The sequence below is a fragment of the Stylophora pistillata genome, chromosome 9 (genome assembly GCF_964205215.1).
Source record: "Stylophora pistillata chromosome 9, jaStyPist1.2, whole genome shotgun sequence".
In the NCBI taxonomy this organism is placed as follows: domain Eukaryota; kingdom Metazoa; phylum Cnidaria; class Anthozoa; order Scleractinia; family Pocilloporidae; genus Stylophora; species Stylophora pistillata.
The window spans coordinates 4,505,446-4,529,480 of NC_142527.1; the positions used below are offsets into that span (position 1 = coordinate 4,505,446).

The 24,035-nt window shown below is 38.4% G+C and overlaps 5 protein-coding genes across 5 annotated transcripts; 3 read left to right on the top strand and 2 right to left on the bottom strand.

The window, feature by feature from the left end:
* The first annotated feature begins 893 nt into the window (after positions 1 to 893).
* Positions 894 to 2,052, top strand: LOC111338182 (rhodopsin, GQ-coupled-like). Its single transcript, XM_022944615.2, has one exon. The coding sequence runs from the start codon at positions 946 to 948 to the stop codon at positions 1,909 to 1,911; it is 966 nt and encodes a 321-aa protein (XP_022800350.2). The 5' UTR covers positions 894 to 945; the 3' UTR covers positions 1,912 to 2,052.
* A 142-nt stretch (positions 2,053 to 2,194) lies between these two features.
* On the bottom strand, positions 2,195 to 12,614 carry LOC111338145 (ATP-binding cassette sub-family E member 1). Its single transcript, XM_088733816.1, has 21 exons — positions 12,383 to 12,614; positions 12,164 to 12,249; positions 11,537 to 11,634; positions 11,082 to 11,199; positions 10,839 to 10,928; positions 8,823 to 8,870; positions 8,468 to 8,537; positions 8,253 to 8,349; positions 8,048 to 8,137; positions 7,517 to 7,638; positions 7,029 to 7,123; positions 6,070 to 6,127; positions 5,825 to 5,896; positions 5,093 to 5,152; positions 4,744 to 4,802; positions 4,352 to 4,462; positions 3,919 to 3,978; positions 3,632 to 3,714; positions 3,430 to 3,552; positions 2,853 to 2,964; positions 2,195 to 2,511 (listed from the first exon to the last, which is right to left on the bottom strand). Exons 1-21 carry the CDS (start codon positions 12,513 to 12,515, stop codon positions 2,464 to 2,466), a joined length of 1,833 nt encoding a protein of 610 aa, XP_088589942.1. The 5' UTR covers positions 12,516 to 12,614; the 3' UTR covers positions 2,195 to 2,463.
* A 258-nt stretch (positions 12,615 to 12,872) lies between these two features.
* LOC111338170 (uncharacterized) lies at positions 12,873 to 14,778 on the top strand. The gene has a single exon (XM_022944600.2). It carries the CDS (start codon positions 12,910 to 12,912, stop codon positions 14,524 to 14,526), a length of 1,617 nt encoding a protein of 538 aa, XP_022800335.1. The 5' UTR covers positions 12,873 to 12,909; the 3' UTR covers positions 14,527 to 14,778.
* Positions 14,779 to 15,757: 979 nt separating this feature from the next.
* On the bottom strand, positions 15,758 to 21,138 carry LOC111338172 (large ribosomal subunit protein eL21). The gene is made up of 7 exons (XM_022944601.2): positions 21,058 to 21,138; positions 20,896 to 20,974; positions 20,097 to 20,158; positions 19,642 to 19,754; positions 19,059 to 19,136; positions 17,361 to 17,436; positions 15,758 to 15,874 (listed from the first exon to the last, which is right to left on the bottom strand). The coding sequence occupies exons 2-7, from the start codon at positions 20,960 to 20,962 to the stop codon at positions 15,785 to 15,787; spliced, it is 486 nt and encodes a 161-aa protein (XP_022800336.1). The 5' UTR covers positions 20,963 to 20,974; positions 21,058 to 21,138; the 3' UTR covers positions 15,758 to 15,784.
* Positions 21,139 to 21,298: 160 nt separating this feature from the next.
* Positions 21,299 to 21,910, top strand: LOC111338146 (uncharacterized). The gene has a single exon (XM_022944575.2). The coding sequence runs from the start codon at positions 21,299 to 21,301 to the stop codon at positions 21,908 to 21,910; it is 612 nt and encodes a 203-aa protein (XP_022800310.2).
* The last annotated feature ends 2,125 nt before the right edge of the window (positions 21,911 to 24,035 follow it).

The following is a 24,035-nucleotide window of genomic DNA, read 5'->3' on the forward strand; positions in this document are numbered from 1 at the left end:
GAATTTTCTGTTATTAATTCATTGTTACAGGAGCGTCACAAACTCGTTATTGAAACACACAAAACTGACATGAATTACGCAAGCTCAAAGAAATCTTGCCTACCCTGATTAAGTTTTTTTCTTTTCTGCGTAGAGTATAAGTAACGTAAAAGGTACATGTATCATAACCACATATATTTTCAGTTTTAACAATAAATTTCAAATGGTGCTTTGTGGGTTAACCTCTCTGTAACATAGCGGGAAAGCACAAATCAAGCCAAAACGTAGACTGAAGAGAGAAAGAGTCACTTCATTTTCTTTGGAGGCTGTAAAATGTTTATCCCTATAGAGAGACAGACAGACAGAATAAATGGCATCTAAAAAAACAAACGATCACATCAATCGAAATCTCCAAAACCACATAGAGCTGCGAACTCTTATTAATAAGATATAACTTATTTGTTTGCTTTTTTTTTCTTTATTCAAATTGGCATCCACTGTTAGCGCTAGGAACATCCAATGAATAAATCTAGTGCGATAAATAGCGATTCCTCTAATTTATAAATGCAACCTAAGTTTAACTTAGTTCCATCTGGTCTTGAAACTAAAGTCTGATCACGAAAGACTGATGATATTCAAAAAGGCAGCTCTTGCTATCGCCTCACCTCTTTCTCTAGTTCCGTTGATGGCTTAGTGCTCTGTTTGAATAGAGCATGCATTGTCTTAAAAAGAGTCCATTATGAGAAATGACAAAATAAGAGCTGTGAGTTTAATTTGACGTGTGGACTGATTGTCAAAAATGTCTTTACGGAATGAAATGACCTTTCAAATTAATCTCAACTGCAAATTATTTTATTTGCTCGATGTATAGAAGTACATTTGTGATTTTGTACTTCTGATCTACACTGAAAAAGAGCGGAAGAAGTCAAAAAACAAGAAGTCTTCCCGAGCTTGTGGTTGTCTGAAATGTACGAAGAAGTTCGTCTTTTGGCAGGAATTGTTTCGCTGCCAATCTTCATTTGCAACGTAATTGGAAATGCACTTGTCGTTGCAGTTGTTAAAATGAACAAAAAGATGCAATGTCCAAACACTTATCTGCTATCTTGGCTCGCTTTGAGCGACCTAAGTTTTGGATGTATTGCAGAAACCAACATCTACTTATTGGCAACTGGTTTCGATGGCCGTCTGTATGGAACATATATGTTTCATACTTTGCAGTCGATTCTCGTTTTGACCTTGCTTTCGATCGAAAGATACCTTGCAATTTTAAAGCCGTTCTACTACAAAGCTAACGTTACGAAGTCTCGTGTGGGAAAACTCCTTGTGATAATTTCGGCCTTCACTGCAATCGTTTCTGCCCCAAGTTACCATCTATTGGGAAACGGTTATGACAGGCTGGAATTTTGCACAAATCCAAATTTAAACGAGGCTGCCACCATGGGTTATTTGGCTGTTCTTCTGGTGATCTCGATAACAATTCCTGGCATTATCATGTTTTCTTGCTACTCTAGGATAGTAAAACATATCTGGTTTAGCGACGAAGCTAATAAACCAACGAACAAAGCCCTTTTGAGATCTCGTTGGAAATTGACCAAAATTTTCATAGCCGCGACAATAGTTTTTGTCATAAGTTGGTCGCCATCTTTTGGAATCCTTTCTGCCAAAAGCGTTCGATGCAGCAAACGTTTTGTTCTTTCCGAAGCAATCTATATTTTGTTAGCGATGTTGGGATCCATGGCTAATCCCATAATGTACTCCTTTCGTTGTCCAGGATTCAGACAGGCAGTGAAAGTGTTGTTCAGCAAGAAGTGCTGCAAAAACGATCGCACCGGCTCAAGAAATACGACACTGGACAGTATAACGGGCAGAATATCGCGTACTGACAACCTGGGGAAAACCGAAGTGATACTTCTCAGTGTGCGAAAGGCATAGTAAACCACAAACGCTTGCGTGAAACAATTGATTGCAGTGAACGGAAAACTTAAAACATTGAACCAGAAGTCTCTTAAAGGTGCAATGTATAGGTGAACTTCTTCAGTGTGACAAGGTTTGTCGATATGCATTTTAAAAGGAGTGCGAGACATTGTAGCATTTGCCAAATGAGAAACTTCGGATTTGCCAGAACACAAACTGCAAACAGTTTTCGTCAGTCTCTAACAAGATTTAATCAAGGCCGGATCAGATAGATTCAGTGATCAACTATTCAGCTCTGAACAGTGGCTTCGATGAACACTTTATTTGTGCTAAGAATATCACTACATAGTCAAAGTTCGGGTCATGATATTAACCATATTGATTCATCTGTAAGCGCAATAAAATGTATGATTCGTTCGTAAAAATAAGTTTCTCCTCACAAGAAATATTCAGAGCGTATGCCATCCATCTTCTGCGCCATTTCAAGTTTGCTCCTTCTCTGTTCCATCAGCGGTTACTTGAAGCGTTTTTATATTAGTATACTTGCTGTTGCTACCTTAACAGGTTACTTTAATCCTCAAGGTAAAAATAGTTGCCTGTCTTTTTCTGCTCAGTGTCCTGTAAATGACAGAAGATTGCAGTCTCGTCAGCTCAATTTCTGTTATGTGAAATGGACACAACAAATTATATTGTCTATCTCAAGGACTTAGACATCATTTTTCCTTCATTCTTAGGCCATTTCAAACAGACGGGCACAATTAACTCTAAACTGTTGAAATGAAGGACTGTGTAAATTGTATAAACCGAGAATAATTATCAACTGGTCTTGCACAGTCCGTTGTACCTTTAAAACCCTGGTAAACGACTATATTTAATTTCTCTGTCCTCTAACGCTTCAACTGAAATGACTTAAATATCGCAGCGTGACTCCTATGAAGAACTTGGTGTCACTACTTTACCTTTACAGAATTCATCTTGTTGATTCGAGGCCGGAAGTTAGTCGGGTCGCGCCGGAAGGTGATTTCCAAGGACTGGAGAAACTTGTTCATACCAGTAAGAAGTGTCTGAGGACTGGAAAACGCATGCAGATATAGAAATGACCCAAGATACATGCTTAGCTCCAAAGAAAAAAAATCAACAGCAAATCAACTGGAAGAAAGGCGAAAAAGAGAAAGGATAGCACGGGGGAAGACGGCACCAAAATAAACCCTCGTCTCGCTGCAATCACCCCCCTCCCCCCCTCCCCCCTCCCCCTTCCCCCCGAGAACGAAATTACAATGCAGCCTATACACCTCAGAAAATTATTTCATATTTCTCGAGTATTATGACAATGCTTTGAACTACACGAATACAAACATCATTTCAAATAGCCTCAATTTGACTGTCGGTGACTCACGCCATAAGCTGCCAAGCACGATGAAAGTGGTTGCAAGGAAATTTTCAGATACTATAAACGCTTTTTTGTGTAAATCTCGGCATTACAATGGTTTCCTGATTGAGAATCGTTTTAGAGGTCTTATTCACAACATTATTTACCTATTTGCAAGAGTCTTGACGGAGGGTTCACCTTCAAACACTACCACGCGATCAGCAAGGTACGTAGCCATAATGAAGTCGTGCTCCACAACGAAACCAGTCTTCTTGGCGTGGAGGATGAATCTGAAGCACACAACAAAATCGAATTCTGTCAATATACAGAATGATGGTCAAAAATTAAACTCTTGAAGCGCTCACTCACCGTTTAATGACTTTGGCGGCCACAAGACGCTGTTCAGAGTCCAAGTATGCCGAAGGCTCATCAATCAAGTACACATCCGCTGGCTGAAAAACAAAACGGTAAACAAAACCGTCCAGTTGATTTTCAGACTAAGCCAAGTGTGCCATCTTTTAGTTAACAAACAAACAGAGTAAAGATATAAGGTAACTTGGTTTTATCCACTTATATAAACTGGCCACCGTAAAGAATTTCAAAGCTGACGTTTCGAGCGTTAGCCCTTTGTCAGAGCGAATGGAGTAAGGATATACCTTTCCAAGACAAATCGTTAGCGCGACACGCTGAAGTTCACCTCCAGACAAGTTTTGAACCTGAAACAGAAACAGAACACAGGTACGTTTAAACGATTATAAAACCAGAACCAAAAGGTAAAAGAGCAACGAATGATCTTAACAAGGACGAAAATCAAAAGAAGCAAAAACAGAACTCCAAGTAAGCTACCGGGGCGACCAAGAATGCAGGAAATCAAGAACAATCAAAACACACTTGATTTCAGTTTTGCGCTTGATTGGCTGTAAGACTGGCGCAGATTTCATTACAAATTTCATTACAGAGTGTAATGAAACAAAACAGATTCAATCCAGAAATTCAATTCAAAATTGCTCCAACAAACTTAACACTCTCGTTCTGGCAAAGGCATCATCGGGGGAGAAAAGAATGAATCTCGCACCACACATAGCGCACCTCCTGATCCATGATTTGCTCGATCTGTAGAGGCTTGATGACGTCCGCGATGAACTGAGGATGCACATAAGCGTCACGGATCTTCTCGTGTAAGAGCATACGTACGGTGTTCTACGGCGAGTAAATAGAAAAGGAAAAGTGACATCATCATACACACGAGGCGAAGAGCGCCAGCGCAGTCTCGTTCCCAGGGCTCCGATCTTTTCTGGAGCACTATCGATTGCAAGGCTCTGGGAACAAGATTGATGCTGGTAGGCAAAAACATCGAGTAACTCGTCTCTGCTCCGCCTTTTTTTTTTTTTTTTTAACAGAAAAAGAGTTTCTAAAGGCGACGTTTCGAGCGTTAGCCCTTCCTTAGGGCGAAAAAGAACTGACAAAGACGAAAAAGTTACCTGTGACTTTGGGCTGATCTTTTGTGGTTTATAGCTGACATTCATCATAGGAACTTGTTCTGTGAAAAAGAAAACACAAGTGTATGTGATCATTCATATAGACAAAGGAAAGAGGTGCATTTTAAGCTTGGTCAGTTTGCAATTAACAGGGCCCTTGTAGCATATGAACCTTATAGATGACCTAACTCGCCCATGAATTCTCTACAGCTTTTAAGCGGAGCATCTGACCACAAACTTCGCAAGTCCGAGGTTCGATTCCACGTTGGTGACTAATGATGCGGCAGATGAGTAACGTGTTTCTTTAACACCTCTATCATTCGGCATAGAGTTGTCGGGAGAGAGCACTTACCGTTCCCATCAGATGGAAGCTTTCCAGCCAACATGCGGATGAAAGTTGTCTTACCGGTTCCTACGACAGAAAGGAAATCTCGCATAAGTTATTTTAATAATTGTTGCCACTGTTACCTACTATAGGCATTACATTGTAGGTAACAGTGGCAACAATGATGGTACATTGTAGGTAATAATGGCAACAGTGATGGCACACTGTAGCCAACATTGGCAACAATGATGGCACACTGTAGGTAACAGTGGCAACAGTGATGGTACATTGTAGGTAACAGTGGCAACAATGATGGTACATTGTAGGTAATAATGGCAACAGTGATGGCACACTGTAGCCAACATTGGCAACAATGATGGCACACTGTAGGTAACAGTGGCAACAATGATGGCACACTGTAGGTAACAGTGGCAACAGTGATGGTACATTGTAGGTACCAATGACAACAATGATGGTACATTGTAGGTAATGATGGTAACAGTTATGGTACATTGTAGGTAACAGTGGCAACAATGACGGCACACTGTAGGTAACAGTGGCAACAGCGATGGTACATTGTAGGTACCAATGACAACAATGATGGTACATTGAAGGAAACTGCAGTTGAACAGAAGCGAGTAATTGTCCCCTCAGTTGAGCAATTATGTCAAAAGTCCTGTTGGAAAGGAAGCCAGTTATTCAAATGAAGAGCTTATTTGTAAAAGGATAAACAAATAAACAAAAACAATTATTCTTTACCATTCTCTCCCAGCATAACAATGATTTCAGAGTCTGTGAATTCTCCAGCATCAATACCCAGATGGAACTCCTCTGTGGAAATAAGGAGCAGTATTCAGCAATTCATAGCTCAGATACTCACAGTTGCTCATATACTGAAATTTATCCTACTTTTCTTTTCCACCATTTGAGCTCATATTTTAAGCTACAATAGGTCTAACTCCCTCTGATCAAAAACCCTACATGCAACACATCTCCGCACATACTTAGCTGTTTTTCCATCTTAGGATATTTGTATTTCCTCATTTTTCTTACTTCTTCCTCCTGCCACATGCAAAATAAAATGATAATCAGCATTTCGACTCAAATCCTTATCCTGCTATGGACAAAAGCTCAGTTAGTATGGGGCAATTGGCTCAGGTGATTAATTCATCTTTTCAGTTCCATACTTGTGACAACAAACTTTGACCACTTTTTTCCTGCAGTTTCAGGAAAAGCAGTGGTCTTACAGTAAGATTTTGGGTCAAGAAGTCCTGAAGGCTGTTTCTTGAAGGTCTTGCTAACTTAACAGGCCTGTAAAGCAGTTCTGTTATCTTTCAAGATGGGGGTTTAAAAGTTTTGAAAATTATACAATAAAACCGTCAGCTAAAAAAAAAAAATGGACCGGTTAAGGTAACAGAACCTGCTTTTCTATTCTTTAAACTTTTATTTTGAAATCTGGCGTCAGGCTTGTTCAATTACAGGGTCTTTTGAGAAATGGGTACCAGGTTTGAGACCTGGACGTATCTCGAAAGGCCCTGTAACTTAACTGGCCCAAAGCCTTATATTTAAATCAAAATTTTGAGAATAGAAGAGCAGATTCTGTCACTCTGACCAGTCTAATGTGTTCTTGGACAAAACAGTTTACTTTCACAGCGCTTCTCTCCACCCAGGAGCATAAATGGATACCAGTGAATCTTCAGGGAAGCCTGATGAAATACTAGGGTAATCTTCCGATTGTTTCATGCTAAGGCCATAAATCTCAGCGGAACAAGCTTAAGTAGTCTGTAGCATACAGTACAGACCCCTAATTCTGTTAGTAAGAGGTGTATCCATGACCAAGATGATTTGCATGAAGGACAACAAAGGGTCTTAAGTTTTGATGATCATGTTATGCATGTGCCACTGACTCTCTGTTAATACCTTGATCCACTCATAAAGGCAACAATGTCTTGACTAAACAAACCTTGTCTGCTGTTTCAGCCACTTTAAAAACCAAAGATGTATCCCTAAACCTCAGGTTCTCAGTAGGAACAAAACCATCCAGAAAAATATTGATTCCTGAAAATTAAAAATGAAGCCCCAGGTGTAACACTAGCAGTGGAAGAGACAAGTGCATGTAACTTAAACAGGTTTTTTCTTTAAAAAAAAAAAAAAAAAAAAAACAGTAACCTTCCTGAGCAGCGTTTTCCAGAGATTTTCTAATTAGCCAGCCATGAAAAAACAGTAGTTGGTGGAAAACAAAGGACTGAGCAAGGGTCAAGAGAGTCAATTAAGCCAGTACCTAATCCATTTGTCCCATCCACCAGAGACAGAAATTTTCCTCATCACTTTGAACTGCAGGTTAACTCCAGCAGTGTGAGCCAATTAACTTGTTTACAAGTCTTCAATTTGACAGGCTGATCACTGGTTTGATAGCCTCTGCCGTGTTCAGGTAACAAACTTACACCTTACCTTCTCTGACACTGAAGGGCATAGTAACCACACCATAAGCACCGGGAGATCCATAAAGACAACAGATGTAGTCTGAGAGATAATCTAACACACTCAAGTCATGTTCAACAACAATGATGTACCTGCAAAGAAAAGGACACAATTATGTTTTCTGTGACCATTGTAGGTGTGCAACAGGAAAACAGGCTACTTAGATACATTCAGAAGCTAACTTGAAACTCTTCCTTTTTCTCTATGTAACCTTAATGTTGCCAATAGAAGACAGTTAGTCCATCAGTTTGAAGCTAACTCCAAACATTGATTAAAATTCAACCAACTTCTCTTAAATGACATCAACATAATTTTAAAACAGAATGAAGCATGATAAATCAAAAAGGAAATTGTCTTTTCCAATTTACAAAGAAATCTTAAATAGCTAAAAGGAAGAATCACCAATCACAGTGAGGGGGTTAGAGAGTTGATGATGGTGTAAAGTCTGAGAATGATTTCCAGCAATATGACACTTGCATATTGATACCACAAAACACTTACCGATCATCACCAAGAAGGGATCTTATTGTCAGGGCACACTTCAGACGTTGCTTTACATCCAAGTAACTTGAAGGTTCATCAAACATGTAACTAGGATAGACAAAAAAAAACAGTCTTTAAACCTTTCCTGACTGTACTAGTACGTACTGACAACTAGATGTATCCCTAACCTTGTGATTACAATAAGAATTAACCTTTTACTTACATATCAGCTCTTTGTATGCAAACCACTGCACAAGCAAACCGTTGCAGCTCCCCTCCGGAAAGTTCATCCACATTACGATCCAGTACTGTTAATAGATCTGGGAATAACGCAGCAAATTTAAATTGATAGAAAATTCCAGAAATATCATAAGCAACTCTCTGTTGTATCATTATGACAATGGCTTTACAGTGATAAACAAAAAGAACCAAGCATACCAAGCTGTCTGCAGATATGTTCTTGGTTGTCCATCTCATTTTTTCTGTCAAGAATTGACTGAACACTCCCCTGAAAATAAATTGGTTAAAAAAAAGATCAAAGATGAATATAAAATGTTGTTAGTTATAAGAGTTTGATGGATTGCATCCTTGCAAATGAAGATCACATTGATGTTGGTTGTAGGAGACGCAGTGGCCTTGAAGTTAATCCTTTACAGCTAACATCAGTATGCATATTCTCCATACTGTGCAGAATAGGTTGCTGAATGACTGAGAATTCTCCCTCATGAATAGATGTTTGACTGTACTAAGTATAATTTGCAATAAACATGGAAGCAATCACTAAGTTGCTCACCTTGACCGCTTTAGGAATTTGGTCAACATACTGTGGTTTAATGATAGCCTAATAAGAGAAAATGGGATTCAAAATTGAACCGAAATTTGTAATCGAAGTTACCACTTTGGCAACTTGTACTCAACACTCATATGACAATCTAAAAAAAAAATGCTTCTATAACTTAATTCTTACAGTCTGAGATAAGAGTAAAATAAACATCTGCCCAAAAAAAATTGAATGGTTAATTGTTATCTCCAGGGATTTCATTCATTTCGGAAGTGGGTGTATGATAGGACATAAGTAGGCGGAAGACAGTTAGGTGGTAATCGAGGCAGATTTGTCACCAGTCTTTCTCTTCTGTCCATTCAACATGATGCCCAGTTAACCAATCGTGTTGTCGATTGAATTGTTAGAACTTGTTACAAAATTCCTCCAACAACCAAAAAGGACACAAAATATCAACAAAAAACACCTTTACTGATGACTGCCTTTGGAGTATATTGAATATTTTCCAAAAAACATGCAAAAACCGGGAGGTGGAATGGCCATAGCAGCCTGCTCCATTGTGGAGAGAAGCTGCTGAAATTATAAGGATTTGACATGTCATGTCAACCTCCAAAATCCTTCACCAGCCATATAGGCAACTAATGTATAAATGGCAGGTCCAATTGGAATTCTTTTTTACTCATAAAAATAAGCCCAACTAGCCTCATCTTTAAGTTAAGGTTTTAGTGTTCCTTAGACATACTGTAACTGACGAGACTCTCTGGTATTGTAAATTGTTGGAACATGGGGGTAACATGTGAAAGTGTGGCCTGATAGTTCAGGTGAGTGTAATCCTGAGAAGGACTGTTGCCAGTAATGGTGCTGACGTTTCAACAACCTGAGCAGAAGTCATCCGAGAGTCAGAATAGTTAGGAATAGTTGACTATTCACTTGACTCTGATGATCAATTCCGCTCAGGTTGTCAAAACATCAATCGCCACTACCAACAATAGTCCTTCTCAGGAATACACTCGACTAGACTATCAGACCACGCTATCACAAGACTCATTGGGCAAATCTACATGAATACAAAAGAACACTTGTGCTTATTTTAAAGATAATAATATACATGAAAAAATTTCTCAGTTCTGATTGGTTAAGATGAATGCAGTTTTCAGTTAATTCAGTGCAGAAGAGAGTTAATTCAGAGCAGAAGAGAGTTAATTCAGTGCAGAAGAGAGTTAATTCAGTGCAAAGAAAGAAACAAACCAGACATTCTGATTGGTCAGAATGATTGGTCAATGTCAAGGTCAAGGTCAAGGTCAATGTCACTTGCAGGGTTTGAATAAATTATTTTTACATGTGATGCACGTGCTTTTCTTCTGCGAAGTTATGAGAAGCTACCTTGTATTTTTTCATGTATATTATTAATAGATAATCACATGATTTTCTTGTGCAATTTGGAATAAATAAGCACTCGTAAATTTTTTCAAAGACCACAAATTGCACTCGCCGAACAGGCTCATGCAATTTTGTTGGTCTTTGAAAAAATTTACTCGTGCTTATTCATTCCAAATTGCACTCGAAATCATGTGATTACCTATACTAAGCAGTGTAGGTACTGGTGCAGTACAACACGCAATACTGCACAAAGTGTTCTATCCGAATTTTTTTTTCTTATGAACATTACTTCATGTTATATGGCATGAGATGGCTTAAAAAAAAATTGAACTTCAAACCTTCTAGTACCAATTCAAACTAAATTAAATTAACCTGTCACACCCTAACATCAGTATGCATATTCTCCATACTGTTCTCTATACTTTTCTTAAGGTGCTGACAAGGGGAATTTGTTTAACAATCAAGAGCTTCTTTACTTGGCGATTATCTGCTTTTTTCTTGTGACCTTAATGTGTGATTCAGGGGTGATAATGTAAGGAGAAATTAGATGCTGGTCACTCTTAGAGCTCAAAGGGTTAAAAGTATCAAGATAAATGTAGAGGAAAAAGACAGTGTAGACATACAAGTACAGTTACGACTACTACGCACCTTCAAATCATCTTCTAAAATCTTTGTGAAGTAGTTCTGCAGCTCAGATCCTCTGAAGTGCAAAAGGATCTCCTGCCAGTCAGGTGGGTTCTGAAAAAGTATGTTTACTTTTATTAATTTTCTCACAACAAGAGAAGTACTGTACAGATATTAAAGCACATAATACACATAATTGACCACTGTGTCTCAAGGGATATTTCTCTGAAAAGTAGCAAGTTACTAGTATGATTACTTAAAACTTACATTGAATCTTCCAAGATTTGGTTTTTGTTTTCCTGCCAAGATCTTCAGTGCTGTAGATTTTCCAATTCCATTGGTCCCTACAAGCCCTAACACCTCCCCTGGTCGGGGAATCGGCAACCTAGAAAGCCGAAAAAGATGGATAGCAACACCAACCTTTAAGTCCCATGAGTGACCGAGACAGAATTTCTCCTAACAATCCAATCAAGCAGACAAGTAAGGAGAATAGAGAAACATATCAATTAGGGGATTATTAATTGATCCAATACAAAATTCTCGGAACTAACATCATAAGAATTATGTAGCAGACAGTAAGGAGAATTACTCATGAGACCTTCGAAGTGAAAGGATAAAGGATGTCTGCTTTTAATGAAATTCCTTAGACATTTATTTACCAAAAGGTAATATCTATCATTCCTCCTATTGCTTTCTCTATGAGAAAATACTTTAACATTTACCTGTGGAGTTTAAAAGAGTTGGCACTGTATCTATGCGTGGTTTCCTTTTCAAGATTGCTCGGCAGATTAATGATGGTAAGAGCTTCAAATGGACATTTCTACACAAGAAAATAATTTTTTATTACTATGAATGATTTACATTTTAATATGGATGGTGTACAGTTTGCACACGCAAATGAAAACTTTTTAAAGGGTTGAGTTTGGAGACCCATGGCTTTCACTACTACCCAAAATATACCATAAAATCACCTCCCCCCCCCCCCCCACCCAAACTAGTACCAGAAATTATTTAAGGGGATCTGCCTGCTTGCCTCTTTAAGTTACATTTTCAGTAGCAAAATCTCAGAAGTAACTAAACACAAAGTCAGAAAAATGAAAAGTTTTCTTTGGTGTGTTTTCTAAATCTGTTTCAGCTTCGATTTGATTAAAAAGAAAAACAGAAATAAGCTAAAATACGATGTTAGAAACTTTAACTTTCAGAAAAAAAAGCTGAAATCTGTTTACATCGCCTGGCTTTCTTATTTAACAGCAAATGTTAAGGGAGTTATTGAAAAAACTTCTTCTAAAAATCTATCCGGCCAAAATCTCCTCTCTTTAGGAAGTGTGGTCCTTCTTATATGTTCATACCTTGGCACAGATACCACATCCTATACAGAGTGTCTCAGAAATGCGAGCAATCTTTGACTCTGGGGTTACTTCGATACACAGTTTTCCTGTAGATAAAAGGTTCATCAGGACTATGTGATGGGTAAAGATCCAGAAACAACACACACACACACACACACACACACACACAAACACACAAAAACACCGCCGACCATTCAAAACACGATCTTACTTACGTACCCATTCGGACCACAGGACAAGATTTCTTGCATTGTTGATGACATCGCTTTGGTTTACACTTATCGTTACTTACTATAGCAATCCGAGTAAGTTTGTCTTGAGTTTGTTGATTCTGCAGTCCCCGTAGAGACATCGGTAATAATTTACTGAGGAGCCAAAACTCCCGAACTTCTCGATTTTTTGGCCGGAAAATTGAAATTGATTGTGGTCACCACGTGGGAGTTGAAATGCGCGCGCACAATTTGTTCACTTCCGGTAAAAACTTCAGAGCTCTTTTTTTACAACAAAGATCTTCCTATTTAACATCTCCTTCAAAGAATTTGAAAATAAGTTATCGAATTTTGATAAAATCCGTATTTATTTTATGAGAGGCTGATTAAACTGAACAAAATCAGTGAAATTTTGTTAGCCGGGTCCGCCATATTGAAAATGGTGCAATACTTTTTTTTTCGGACATGTAAGATAGCACGAAAATTTTCATCATGCCCAGTCCCTCTTTCTTGCGCGTATGCCATCTTGAGTTCATTATGGCGATCGCGTGGTTTTCTTGTAGGGAATGTTTCACTTGCACGTTATTTAGGCTAAATAGAATCTATCACCTTACTTACCGTACAGATCGCTATTTCACAACTCCCGGTCTTGGATCTGCTGTTAGCACGAAAGAGGTTAAAGTATCGGAGAAAGGTCTCAGTGTGGATGATGATAGCCAAAAGTCTATCAAGAAAGATGATCTAAAGTTTCCACGCCACTGGAAGGCAAAAACTCAACAAAAGGTGTCGAGGAGTCAACAAGAAATTCCATCTCATAAAGACTTGAACTTGTATCGATATGTGAAGAAGCTGGAAACAACTCTAGGGCGTGGTAAAGGTTCCATTTCGAAAAGATGGTCGTACCTTTTAACAAAATACCTTAAAGCTTACAATAAGCTGACTTGTTCCACTTCTTTATTATCGGAATCACCCCGGATTCTTGGCCTAACACCAAAACTTCTCGAAGAGAGATTGAATTTCCTCTTCCAGATAGGTATCACTGGAAGGGATGCCTTGATAATAGCTCTGGAGTTTCCTGCCATTCTTTCGTGGGATTCACCCAACTTTACTGAGATGCTGAAAGTGCTCAAAGATTTGAACTGCGATATCGTCGCCTTAATGTTTAAAACACCGTTTGTCTTCAGCCTTGATCAGAGCAGAGTTCAAGAAAATATTCACAAACTTACATCAGCTGGGATCGCGAAAAACATAATTGGCAAAATCATTTCAAATAACCCTCTCCTTCTTAGCTTCCCACTCAGAGAGCAGTCTTTGGAGATTATTTCCCTTTTGCTTGATTCGCATAAAACCCTACAATCAGAATTAACAGGCAAGGGTGTAAAGGAAGAGGAGGCGATCTTAAACTTGATCCTTCACTCTGCGGAGAAATTTAAAGAGCAAGTCGATTTTCAAGAAAATTTTAAAGAAGTCATAAGTTTTCTTGAAGAAATGGAGGTTTCGCCACTTATCATTGCAGTCACAAATCCAGTAATCTTTTCTACTGATGTTGATACTTTAAGTAACTCTGTGGCATTTTTGAGGAGCAAACCCCTTTTACTTGATATGGAGGCTGTGCAGCACCTTCTGATTACAAAGCCAGAAATATTTGTAAATTTGGACTCAGTGAAAAACAGGATCCAGTTGCTTTATGATATTGTCCAAAACCCAACAGTACTATACAGTCTTGTTAAAACAAGACAGTTTTTGTTTGACAGCAAAAATTCAACTGTGGAAGCCATTATCAAATGGTTTCAAGGTAAAGGTATCAAGAACAAAGAGATTGCTCACATCATGACGGCAAAGAACTTCTTTTTTCTTGAGAAAGATGAATTGGATGAGAAACTGGATTATCTGTTGTCAAATGATGGGGTGGAAATTGAAGATGTCATAAAACATCCTTCATGTCTTTTGAAACCTATTGCCTACCTTAAAGAGAGAGTCGAGTTTGTAAAAGCTGTGAAGCCAGAAGTTCTCAATAACAGAAGCCTTGATGATGTTATGGTATCAAAGAATGAACTCTTTTCTAGTGAAGTGTGTGGATCAACACTGGAAAACTACACAAAGTTTGTTCAATCTCTGAACAAGGAGCTTGCTAAGGCTGGCAAAAAGAAGTGATCAATTAAATGATTGCATCAAATACTTTCTGTGAACTACTCTATAAAAAATTTGGTGCAAAATATTGAATATGTAAATTACTATTAAAAAACTGAGATAATTTTATAGAATGGTAACCTCTTAACTTTGCCAAATCAAAATTTTATCATCTGAGAAATCAAGGAACACTGAGATGAAAGTTTGAGTAATGCAAACTGCTGCCTTAAATGGAAGAGATGGTTCAAGGTTAAATAAATGGAGACCAACACTTCATACTGCTATTTTTAATTTTATAAGAATCCTTACACTGAAAATGTTCAGTTTAATGATAACCATATCTGATGAGTGCAGGACGTGATGTGTATTGTGAAACCTAAAGAGGCAGTGAAATGCTAAGTTGAATCTTCACTCTATCAAATGACCATCTCAATTATATTGGATTATTTATTTGATTGGCCACTCTCTGTTCCTATTAAATTGTTATTTGTTCTTATGGGTCTGACTTTTGATGCAGCTCACACTGATTGAGTAAAGAGAGATCTGGCATTAGGGTATCAGTAATGGTGTACAATAATAGTAAAAATGGTATTCAGGGCTGAACACTAATAGTAGCCACCTAGCCACAGACTAGTGGAAATACAGTTTTGGCTAGTGGTTTTTTATTTCCACTAGCCAGTCTGGCTAGTAAACAAACAGAAATTGTTATAACATCTTAAGTTGTCACCAGCCACTTGGCTAGAAAGTTGAAAAGTTAGTGTCAAGCTGTAGATAGTATCTACTGTCTCTCGAGACAGATAAGAAGGTGGAACAAGTAAATCGCTGGTGTTTGAGTAAGACCTCAGTTGTGCATAAAAACCAATCTTGGATGCATAAACTCGCCTGCAGAGAGCGCAGGGATATGCCTCATAGGAAGGAGCAACTTACATTATCCTGTTTCTTTTATCTTTGATATCTGTAACCCCTCGCCTTCAAAGGCTTTTCTCCATCCTTTCTTAGTATGCGTGACCCTTGATGCACCCCACATTTTGGTTGAGAACAAAGGAGAAATTATCTGGGAATAAGGTAAAATTGGTCTTTTTATTTTACTTTAACACTTTGCATGTAATGTTTCCCTCCTTTTCTCCCAACACTACCATTGATGTGTTGTAATTCTGGTTAAAAAGTTTTCTCATTCCCATAACAGACTACCTGCTAATACATTGGGTATTTTTCAATTAACCAACTGTCATAAAGCAAAAACAGCACTTGAGTGTGGAATTACAGGTTTATTTCAAATTTTTCATACAACAAACTCATATGGGATTGGCTCCAAAGTTTCTGGGGTGTTTCTCTTGGTTCGCACAAAGTGTGCAGTTCGAGGTACAGCTGGCTGTAACAGACAGAAAAGAAAATTTCAAGATCTATGTTGCTTAACTGTAAAAATTACTTCTATGCCTGTTATGGTTGAAAGTCACATTTCATCTAAATTCCATGCTCTTATAGAATATGATGGGATTTATAGTAGCTTAATGGCTGTTGGATTCCGTGTGGAAGGGGATGGCAAGGTCTTTGTATTGTATTCCTGGACAAAACGCTCTACTTCCATGGTTCCACTCTCCTCTCAGGAGGATAAATGGGTACCAGTGAATTGTCAGGGAAGCCTGATGAAATATTGTGGGTAACCTTGCAATGGACTAGCATCCCTCGCAGGGGGGGGGGGGAGTAGTAATACTTCTAGCCGCTTCATATTAGAAACTGGGATCAGCTCCAGCTGGACTTGGTTTGGGTAAAGACTTTACCTTCCCTTTTCCCCTAAGGATATGCTCTTACAAATCTATGACATTGATGAAGCCAAGGTGATATCTTACCCAAGGATGCTAGAGAATTAGTGCTTAAACAACAGGTGTGAATCACAACAAGATATTGTATGTACATGTTCATTGCTAGTTCCAAATTACAATGCTCAAGTGCTTTGAATATTATGAACAGCTTTTGACCGTGCTTAGTGCTTAGTTAGCTCATGCTGTAGAGCTCTAGATTGCACTGAGGGCAGTGCTTTCAATAAGACCTGGCACCCGCCGGAGCTCCGGCGGCTATTCTGTTGCGAGTCGCCGGGTATATTTCACCGCGCTCAAGTCGCAGTCAGCACGTTAAGTCGCAATCAAGTCGCTCTCTGGCGGGTGTTGTACCGAGGTAGCCACCTATTTCAAATCTTATTGAAAGCACTGGAGGGAAGTCAAGGGGTTCAAGTCCCAGACCAGAATTAACTTGAGGTCTTCAAACAACTCAGGAGAATGTGCTGCCTTCGCTGACATCGGCAAATAGTTAGACATTACTCTAGTCTTCTCAGATAAGGAAAATAAACCTTAGGCCCTGCCTAAATCTTCTCTATACTGGTTAACAAGGGGACGATAAGAACACACGCTCTTCTGGCAAAGAGTAAGGAATGTAGCTCCCAGTGTTATGGTCTGGCCTTGTCAGTGTTTACACAGGCCCCCATTTAAACCAGCTTTGAGCTGAACTGGGCCAGGCTGTGTAAATATCATAAATACATCTGTGTAAATATCATAAATACATCTGTGTAAATATCATAAATACATCTGTGTAAATATCATAAATACATCTGTGTAAATATCATAAATACATCTGTGTAAATATCATAAATACAACTGTGTAAATATCATACATACATACATACATACATACAAAGCTCTGAGATGTGTAAAAAGGTAATTACTGTAACTGAGGTATACATGAAAAAATTACAGGATGGTTTTGAAATAAACCAAAGCAGTTCAATTTTGGGTTGTTTTTCTTGACCTAATTCTAGTATAAATATCACATAATTCAAAGTTACCAAAAGCTTTCTACATTACCTTTCTTTTGCAATCAACCTTTCCCCCACCACTTTCTTTGGCCTCCTTCTTTTTCTGTTCATTTTCCTTTACACGCCTGAATAACATAACAGCCATTTTCAAAAATTACCTAGCTATAGAAATAGGGCCTGGTATTTCATTTTGATACCAGTAAATTAGTATCAAAATAAGTGATTCATTAAGTCAGCAGGCTGTTCAGTCAGCCACGGGTTTCATTAAAATTTGGAGCAGGAAGGCATCTGGATTTCACAGGCGGGCATCTGTCTGCAAGGCCCAAAGGGCCTTGCCTTCTTGGGGGGTCGGGGGCATGCTCCCCCTGAAATTTTTGAAATTCTACAGTTGCAGAGATGCATTTTCCACAATTTTTAAGCAAAAACTCACATCCCAAAGTTATCAGCTCTTTTTAAATTATGATTTGATGCATCAGTCAACAGACAAATTAGATTTGCTTTTGCAACATTTGGTTGCATGGTAATGTCACTAGAAGCTGTTTTAGTAACATTACGTATTTCATTATTTGCCAAGTTCTCAGAAGGCGTTGTTTCTGTGCAGCTATCATTTGCTGGGATCTCAGATGACACGGTTTCTGTGCAAATATAGAGTGGAATATAAGTGTAAACGATTGTTAAGTTGTTCGTTTCAGAGGGTATATGATTTCAATTAAAGTATAAAAAACGAAAAGGTGTTGGCGTTAGATTTCTTCTATTTTCTAATCTTACTAAGATGGATCTGCTAACAAACACACGGGGTTAAAAAGTTCTTTTCTTTACAGTTGCCGTGAACAAAAGATTTCTGTTACTACACGAGTAGAGTTTTTGCATTCCACCACAGACACAGACGAAGGAAAGTTGGCAGCTTCTACAACAAATTGACTTTCAGTTCCCGTCGCTCGCAGAAGATTCAAATTTCAAAAGTAAATCAGAAAAGAATGGGGCTTTCGGGACAATTTTCAATCACTATAGGAGCAGCATGTCTCTCTGAATATAACTCAAACTTTAAATTAGTGTGAATCGGTTGTACCATTTGCGTAATGATACGTCTTGAAACTCGAGCCGGCGGGGAAGAAATTGGTCACGTGCTAGGCAACCAGTTGAAAGAGCTAGCCAACTAAGATAACAATCTTAGAGAAAATAAACTTCGTGTATTTGATATTTTGATAAAAAATGGAAGAACTAATTTATTCCAAGTACTGCTATTATTTTTATGTTTTGGCTTTACTGAAGACATTTACCGCGACAAACCATGAACCGGAGATTTCTGAATCCAATGTGCTAATTTATTTTAATTTACAGCATTGGTGTGAAGGGCAAATATATGCCTAGTCTCCCTCGCAGCCGTTTTTAGTCTTGTCACGCAACGATCCTCCCCACTCATCAGGCAGATTTAAATCTACCTGATGAGTGCTTAACGCACGAAACTCAGAGTTGCAGCGAACCATGTGTGTTTCTTTCTAGTCACTTAATGTTTTTTAAGTTGAAATATATTTTGTTTAGAAGACACATTAGGAAAACATAGGAAAGTAACTTTGATATTTTTCTTATGGTTGAGATGTTAAAAGCAGCCGGGCAATGTTGTCTTCACAGCCGGTCAATTTGCCCAGTGCCCGGCCCTTAATGAAACCCCTGGTCAGCTATTACAATCTCTAAAATATCGATTATTGTAATAAGTATCCGTACAGTCCAGAGATTTTATTGTTACCTCAAGAAGTCATCACGACATTTGGAGTGCTTGATGTGTTCAACGCGAATGTTGACTCTCTTGGGCAAGATTTTTCCTCTGGTGGAAGAGAGAAACAGTATATGAACAACAATTTGATCAAGTTTTAGATAAGCTCTGATCTCTCACAAATGCTTGTAAAACACTCATTAATCTGAGAAATTGATCACTATACAAAAGTAAACTACAAAGCTTGAAATGGGAATTTTCGAGCTTTTTACCCTTACAGTGAAAACATTATTTTTTCTTAGTGTAAACTGTGACCAAAGTTATCAGTTATTCTCAGAGGACAATCACAAAGCTTCAATATGTTTAAGAGTAAATGATGCTTCACTTGAAATATCAAATAATAACACCAGCCAAGCACAAGTACTGCAAACACAATTACTGCAAGCATAAGTACTGCAAGTGAACAACAAAATTTAAGGTTTCAAAAAATGAATTACGAAGAATTTTTCAGGAAAAACACCATTTTGTGGCCTTGTGTCTGAAATGGAAAATAAATAGGGATGCATATAATTTCTTCATGAACTCTCACTTGACTTCAGTGTTAAAGTCAACTTACTTTACTTGCTTGTTGACGACCACTCCAACAGCACGCTTTGTGACATTGAAAACACGCCCTGTTTTTCCATGGTAGACCTTGTATGGCATGCCTTTATGAATAGCACCATTAACCTGAATATAAATTAAAAAAAAAACAGGTTTATTCATTCTTTACACCTAACATCAGTGTGCATATTCTCCATGCTGTTCTCTATACATTTCCTATAGTGCTGACAAGGAAAATTTGTTCACCAATCAAATGGTTCTTTAGTTGGTGATTATTTCCTTTATTCTTGTGACCCAAATGTTTGATTCAGGGGTAACATTTAAGGAGACATAACATGACAGTCACTCTTTGGGATGAAGGGGTTAATAAGTTGGAAATTCTAAGACTATTCAAGTAAAAGATATGAATACAAAATACACCTTGCTGTACACAAGGTGCACCTGGCATTAATTTTTGTTATATCATACCTTGATGTCCACAATGTCACCAACTTTGTAGCTTTTTAGGTATGTGGAGAGATGAATGACACCTAAAAAAATAAAACAATGAACTTAAAAATTGTTCTTTAACAATTTATTTACATGTTGCCTGGATCCAAAAATTACCTTCCCATACGAGGGTAAACATCAATAAAAGCCTTTCATTTAAGGAAAGGTTTTCACTTCCTTGACGTGAGGATATAAGATACTGACAAAACATCAGTGGCTGACAACAAACAATTTCTGCAAATGACTTATTCCTGACGGTATACATACAAATATTTATTAATTCCAACAGACTTTCTAGGATATGACAACACTATGGCCATATTCTACTATACAGAATTGAAAAACATTCCTCTCATTATCTAACAAAAATTCTACTCGAAGAAAAAAATATGCAAGGCAAGTCTGTACATCGACTGCCTAACTATTTATACAAATATAATTATGTCAGAACGTATGACACCGTTGATCTCTCGATCGACTTATCCAACTAAATACAATTTCGTGTATCGTTTATTTTTACAGTCATGGACGGTACTTTCACCCATGGAAACGAAGGCTACAGCTGTAACAAGCTGGCCATGGAGTACACTTCGAAGGAAACTTCTGTAACTTTATAAGTAAAATCTTCGTACAAAATGGAATTTGTCTATTACATTGAGTCGTACGGCTTCGAACACGACTCAAATATATCCTCAAGATAGTAAGTTGGTAAAATAAGACGATAAAGAATGGGAAATTCTTTAAAAATATGATGAACACTGCTTTCTTAAAAACTTACCACGTTTCCTAAAATCCCGCGAGAACATGTAACGCGTACCGCGCCTAATACCAGTTGTATTTACCATTTTTACGGTCTTCTGTAATTTAAAGTTGTCATTGTTGAATATTAGCTGAAACTGAATGGTAAAAACGTTCAAAATCTTGACATTATTTTACTTGCCTTCCAACCACGTGAACAAAGATGGTGGAAACCGAGCAAGAGAACGAAAGGGAAGCAGGAATCCCATAATGCAACCCTCGTGCTGCTCTCATCACCAGTCTCCCAGCAGTTCGATGAAACTTAGCCAAATTTTACACTCGTTTTTATTGGTTCTTACTTGGAGGACAGACACAACGAAGTTACCATTAAATTATCATATAAACAAAATAGATTCCGTGTTGCTGTGGATCTGTTCAATACCATGGTCACAGATGAAGTCAAAAAACTCACGGAAGATTTTGTTGTATCGACCCATGTTGCCCCCCGCTGTATATTGAAGATCATTGACCGTGATCAATACGGTCCTATCCCCAAATCCTCCACCCTGTTCGCTCTGACCTCGATGTTTCACCACTGGTCACAAGCTACAGACGGTACAGGTGCAACCGCTGAAGTCGTGTTATTTGACTATCGCAAGGCCATTGATCTCATCGATCATAAGATACTTGTCGCTAAGATCATCGGTCTCGACATGCCGCACAGCATCAAAATCTGGGTGACTGATTTTTTGACGAATCGACACCAAAGCGTCAAGTTGTCCTCTGACTGCTTCTCTGAGTGGGGCCCAGTCCCCGCCGGAGTTCCTCATGGGACCAAGTTCGGCTCATGGCTTTTCTTGCTCATGATCAATGATCTCAACGTTGTCGCTCCCACGTGGAAGTATGTTGACGATACGACAATCTCCCAAACCATACCCCGCGACTCCCTGGGTGACGTACATCACGCTGTTACTGCTGTGGAGGAATGGTCTTGGTCTCAGTGGATGCAGCTCAATGCCGACAAGTGCAAGGAGATGATTATTGACTTCAAGTAGAACCCCCATAACTTCTCCCCTCTCGAGGTAGATGGTCACGAGTTTCCTGTCACTGATCGCGCAGATATTAGGTGTTACGATATCCAGTGACTTGAAATGGAACAATCATATTGTAGATTGCATTAAGAAAGCAAATAAGCGCCTGTATTTTATTGTTCTCTTCAAAAAGGGCCAGTGTTCCCCTTACGGGACATTGTGAACTTCTATTGTACAACGATTAGACCTATACTAGAATACTGCGCTCCAGTGTTCCATCATGCACTCCCGGCCTATCTTAATGAGGATATAGAAAGAATTCAGAAACGTGTGCTTTCCATAATTTCGCCTGAAATGTCATATCGGGAATGCCTTGACAGTCTAGGCCTGCCAAATTTGTATGATAGACGCATAGAACTCTGTTGTCATTTGTTCAATTCCATCGCTAACAATCCCGAACATAAGTTGTACCATCTTCTGCCATCAAAGAAAAAATCTCGTTATAATTTAAGGCATCAATAGACATATCATTTGCCACGTTCTCACACGGAACGTTTTCGACGCTCTTTCTTTTATGCTATGTCTCAGGGCGCGCGCAATAGCTCCTAAAGTTTCAAAGAAAGTCGACTTTAATTTTAGATATTCATACATATTCTAGATCTATTATATTAGGTTTTTACATTTATATGATGGTATTTAGCTCTATATTTTAACCAATGTTATCTGTAAAATACGCAATTCAGTTTTACGACTGCAAAGTATTATTCAATAAACGATCTATCTATCAACGATCTATCTATCTCACGATCTATCTATCTCACGATCTCTCTATCTATCTATCTATCTATCAAAAGTGGCAATGATTAAGGCGGAATGACTGCGTATGCTTAATACAGGTTCAGCCGGGACAAGGGTCAAACGCAATTAATATATAAAACGCAATTTTATGCCATAATTGATAATTCGATATAAAGTATATAAAAATATTGATAAAAATACTTTGACTTTTCGTTAATAAACAGCGGCAACAAATTGGTTGAGTAGCGTAAAAACAGTACAATATAGCAAATTACTGTAAGCGTTATTATTGTTTAATAGTATGACTTACACGCGTGATGTTCGTGCGCAATATTTTTCCTAGTATTCCAGAGGAGATATATAATTAGCCTGAGAAAAGCAGCCGTCCTTTTGCTCCCTTCGTCTCCCCGCGAAAGAAACGAAGGGAGCGAAAGGACGGCTGCTTTTCTCAGGCTAATATATAATTTAAACTCAGCATCTTTTGTTGTTTATGATTTCCGTAATTTGCTTTAAATGAAGCGGTACGTTGACTTTGCTTATCGCCAAAGAAAGTTGACTCAACAATTCCACATGCAATGCGTTGAGAACATTTGAACTCAGAACACTGAATATCGATTACAGGAGGTAAACATGGAAAAAATGTTATTCGAGTGGGTCCGCTTCAAGTGACCGTTCATTACAGGTGGAGACGAAACAAACAGACCTTTGGGACTCATGAATAAAGGGGGTAAGTTTCTAAAGAAACTGTGGTGCTGCGTCAGTGGGGGACTCAGTTAAGTATGACCACGACCGCTCGATAGAGGCAAAAATTTCATTGCTTGAGGGGAAAAAAATTACGGGACTTTGACAACCAACTGTTTGGTATAGGTGACCGCTTAATACTGAGCTGCTAAGTACAGGTTCAACTGTACAAACCATAATGAATTTTACGCAATAGTATGAAAGGACGAGTTTAACAGCGGTTGAAAGTAAACTCACACAAGAGAAAATTTCTAGGTTATCAGTTTACGTATGATGCACGATCCTCGCGGTAGATAGCGCTATTTAAGCAATAGCGAAAATCAGACCTGAAAAAAATCAGGCCTGTACGGGATTCGAACCACTGACCTTTGCGATACTAGTGCATCGCTCTACCAATTGAGCTAACAAGCCAACTGGGAGCTGGCCGTTAAGTTGATTCGTGATAAACCCGTGAAAGTGATAAATCAGATATCTGATAGTATCTGATTTATCAGATATCTGATAGTATCTGATTTATCTGATATCTGATAGTATCTGATTTATCAGACATCTGATAGTATCTGATTTATCAGATATCTGATAGTATCTGATTTATCACTTTCACGGGTTT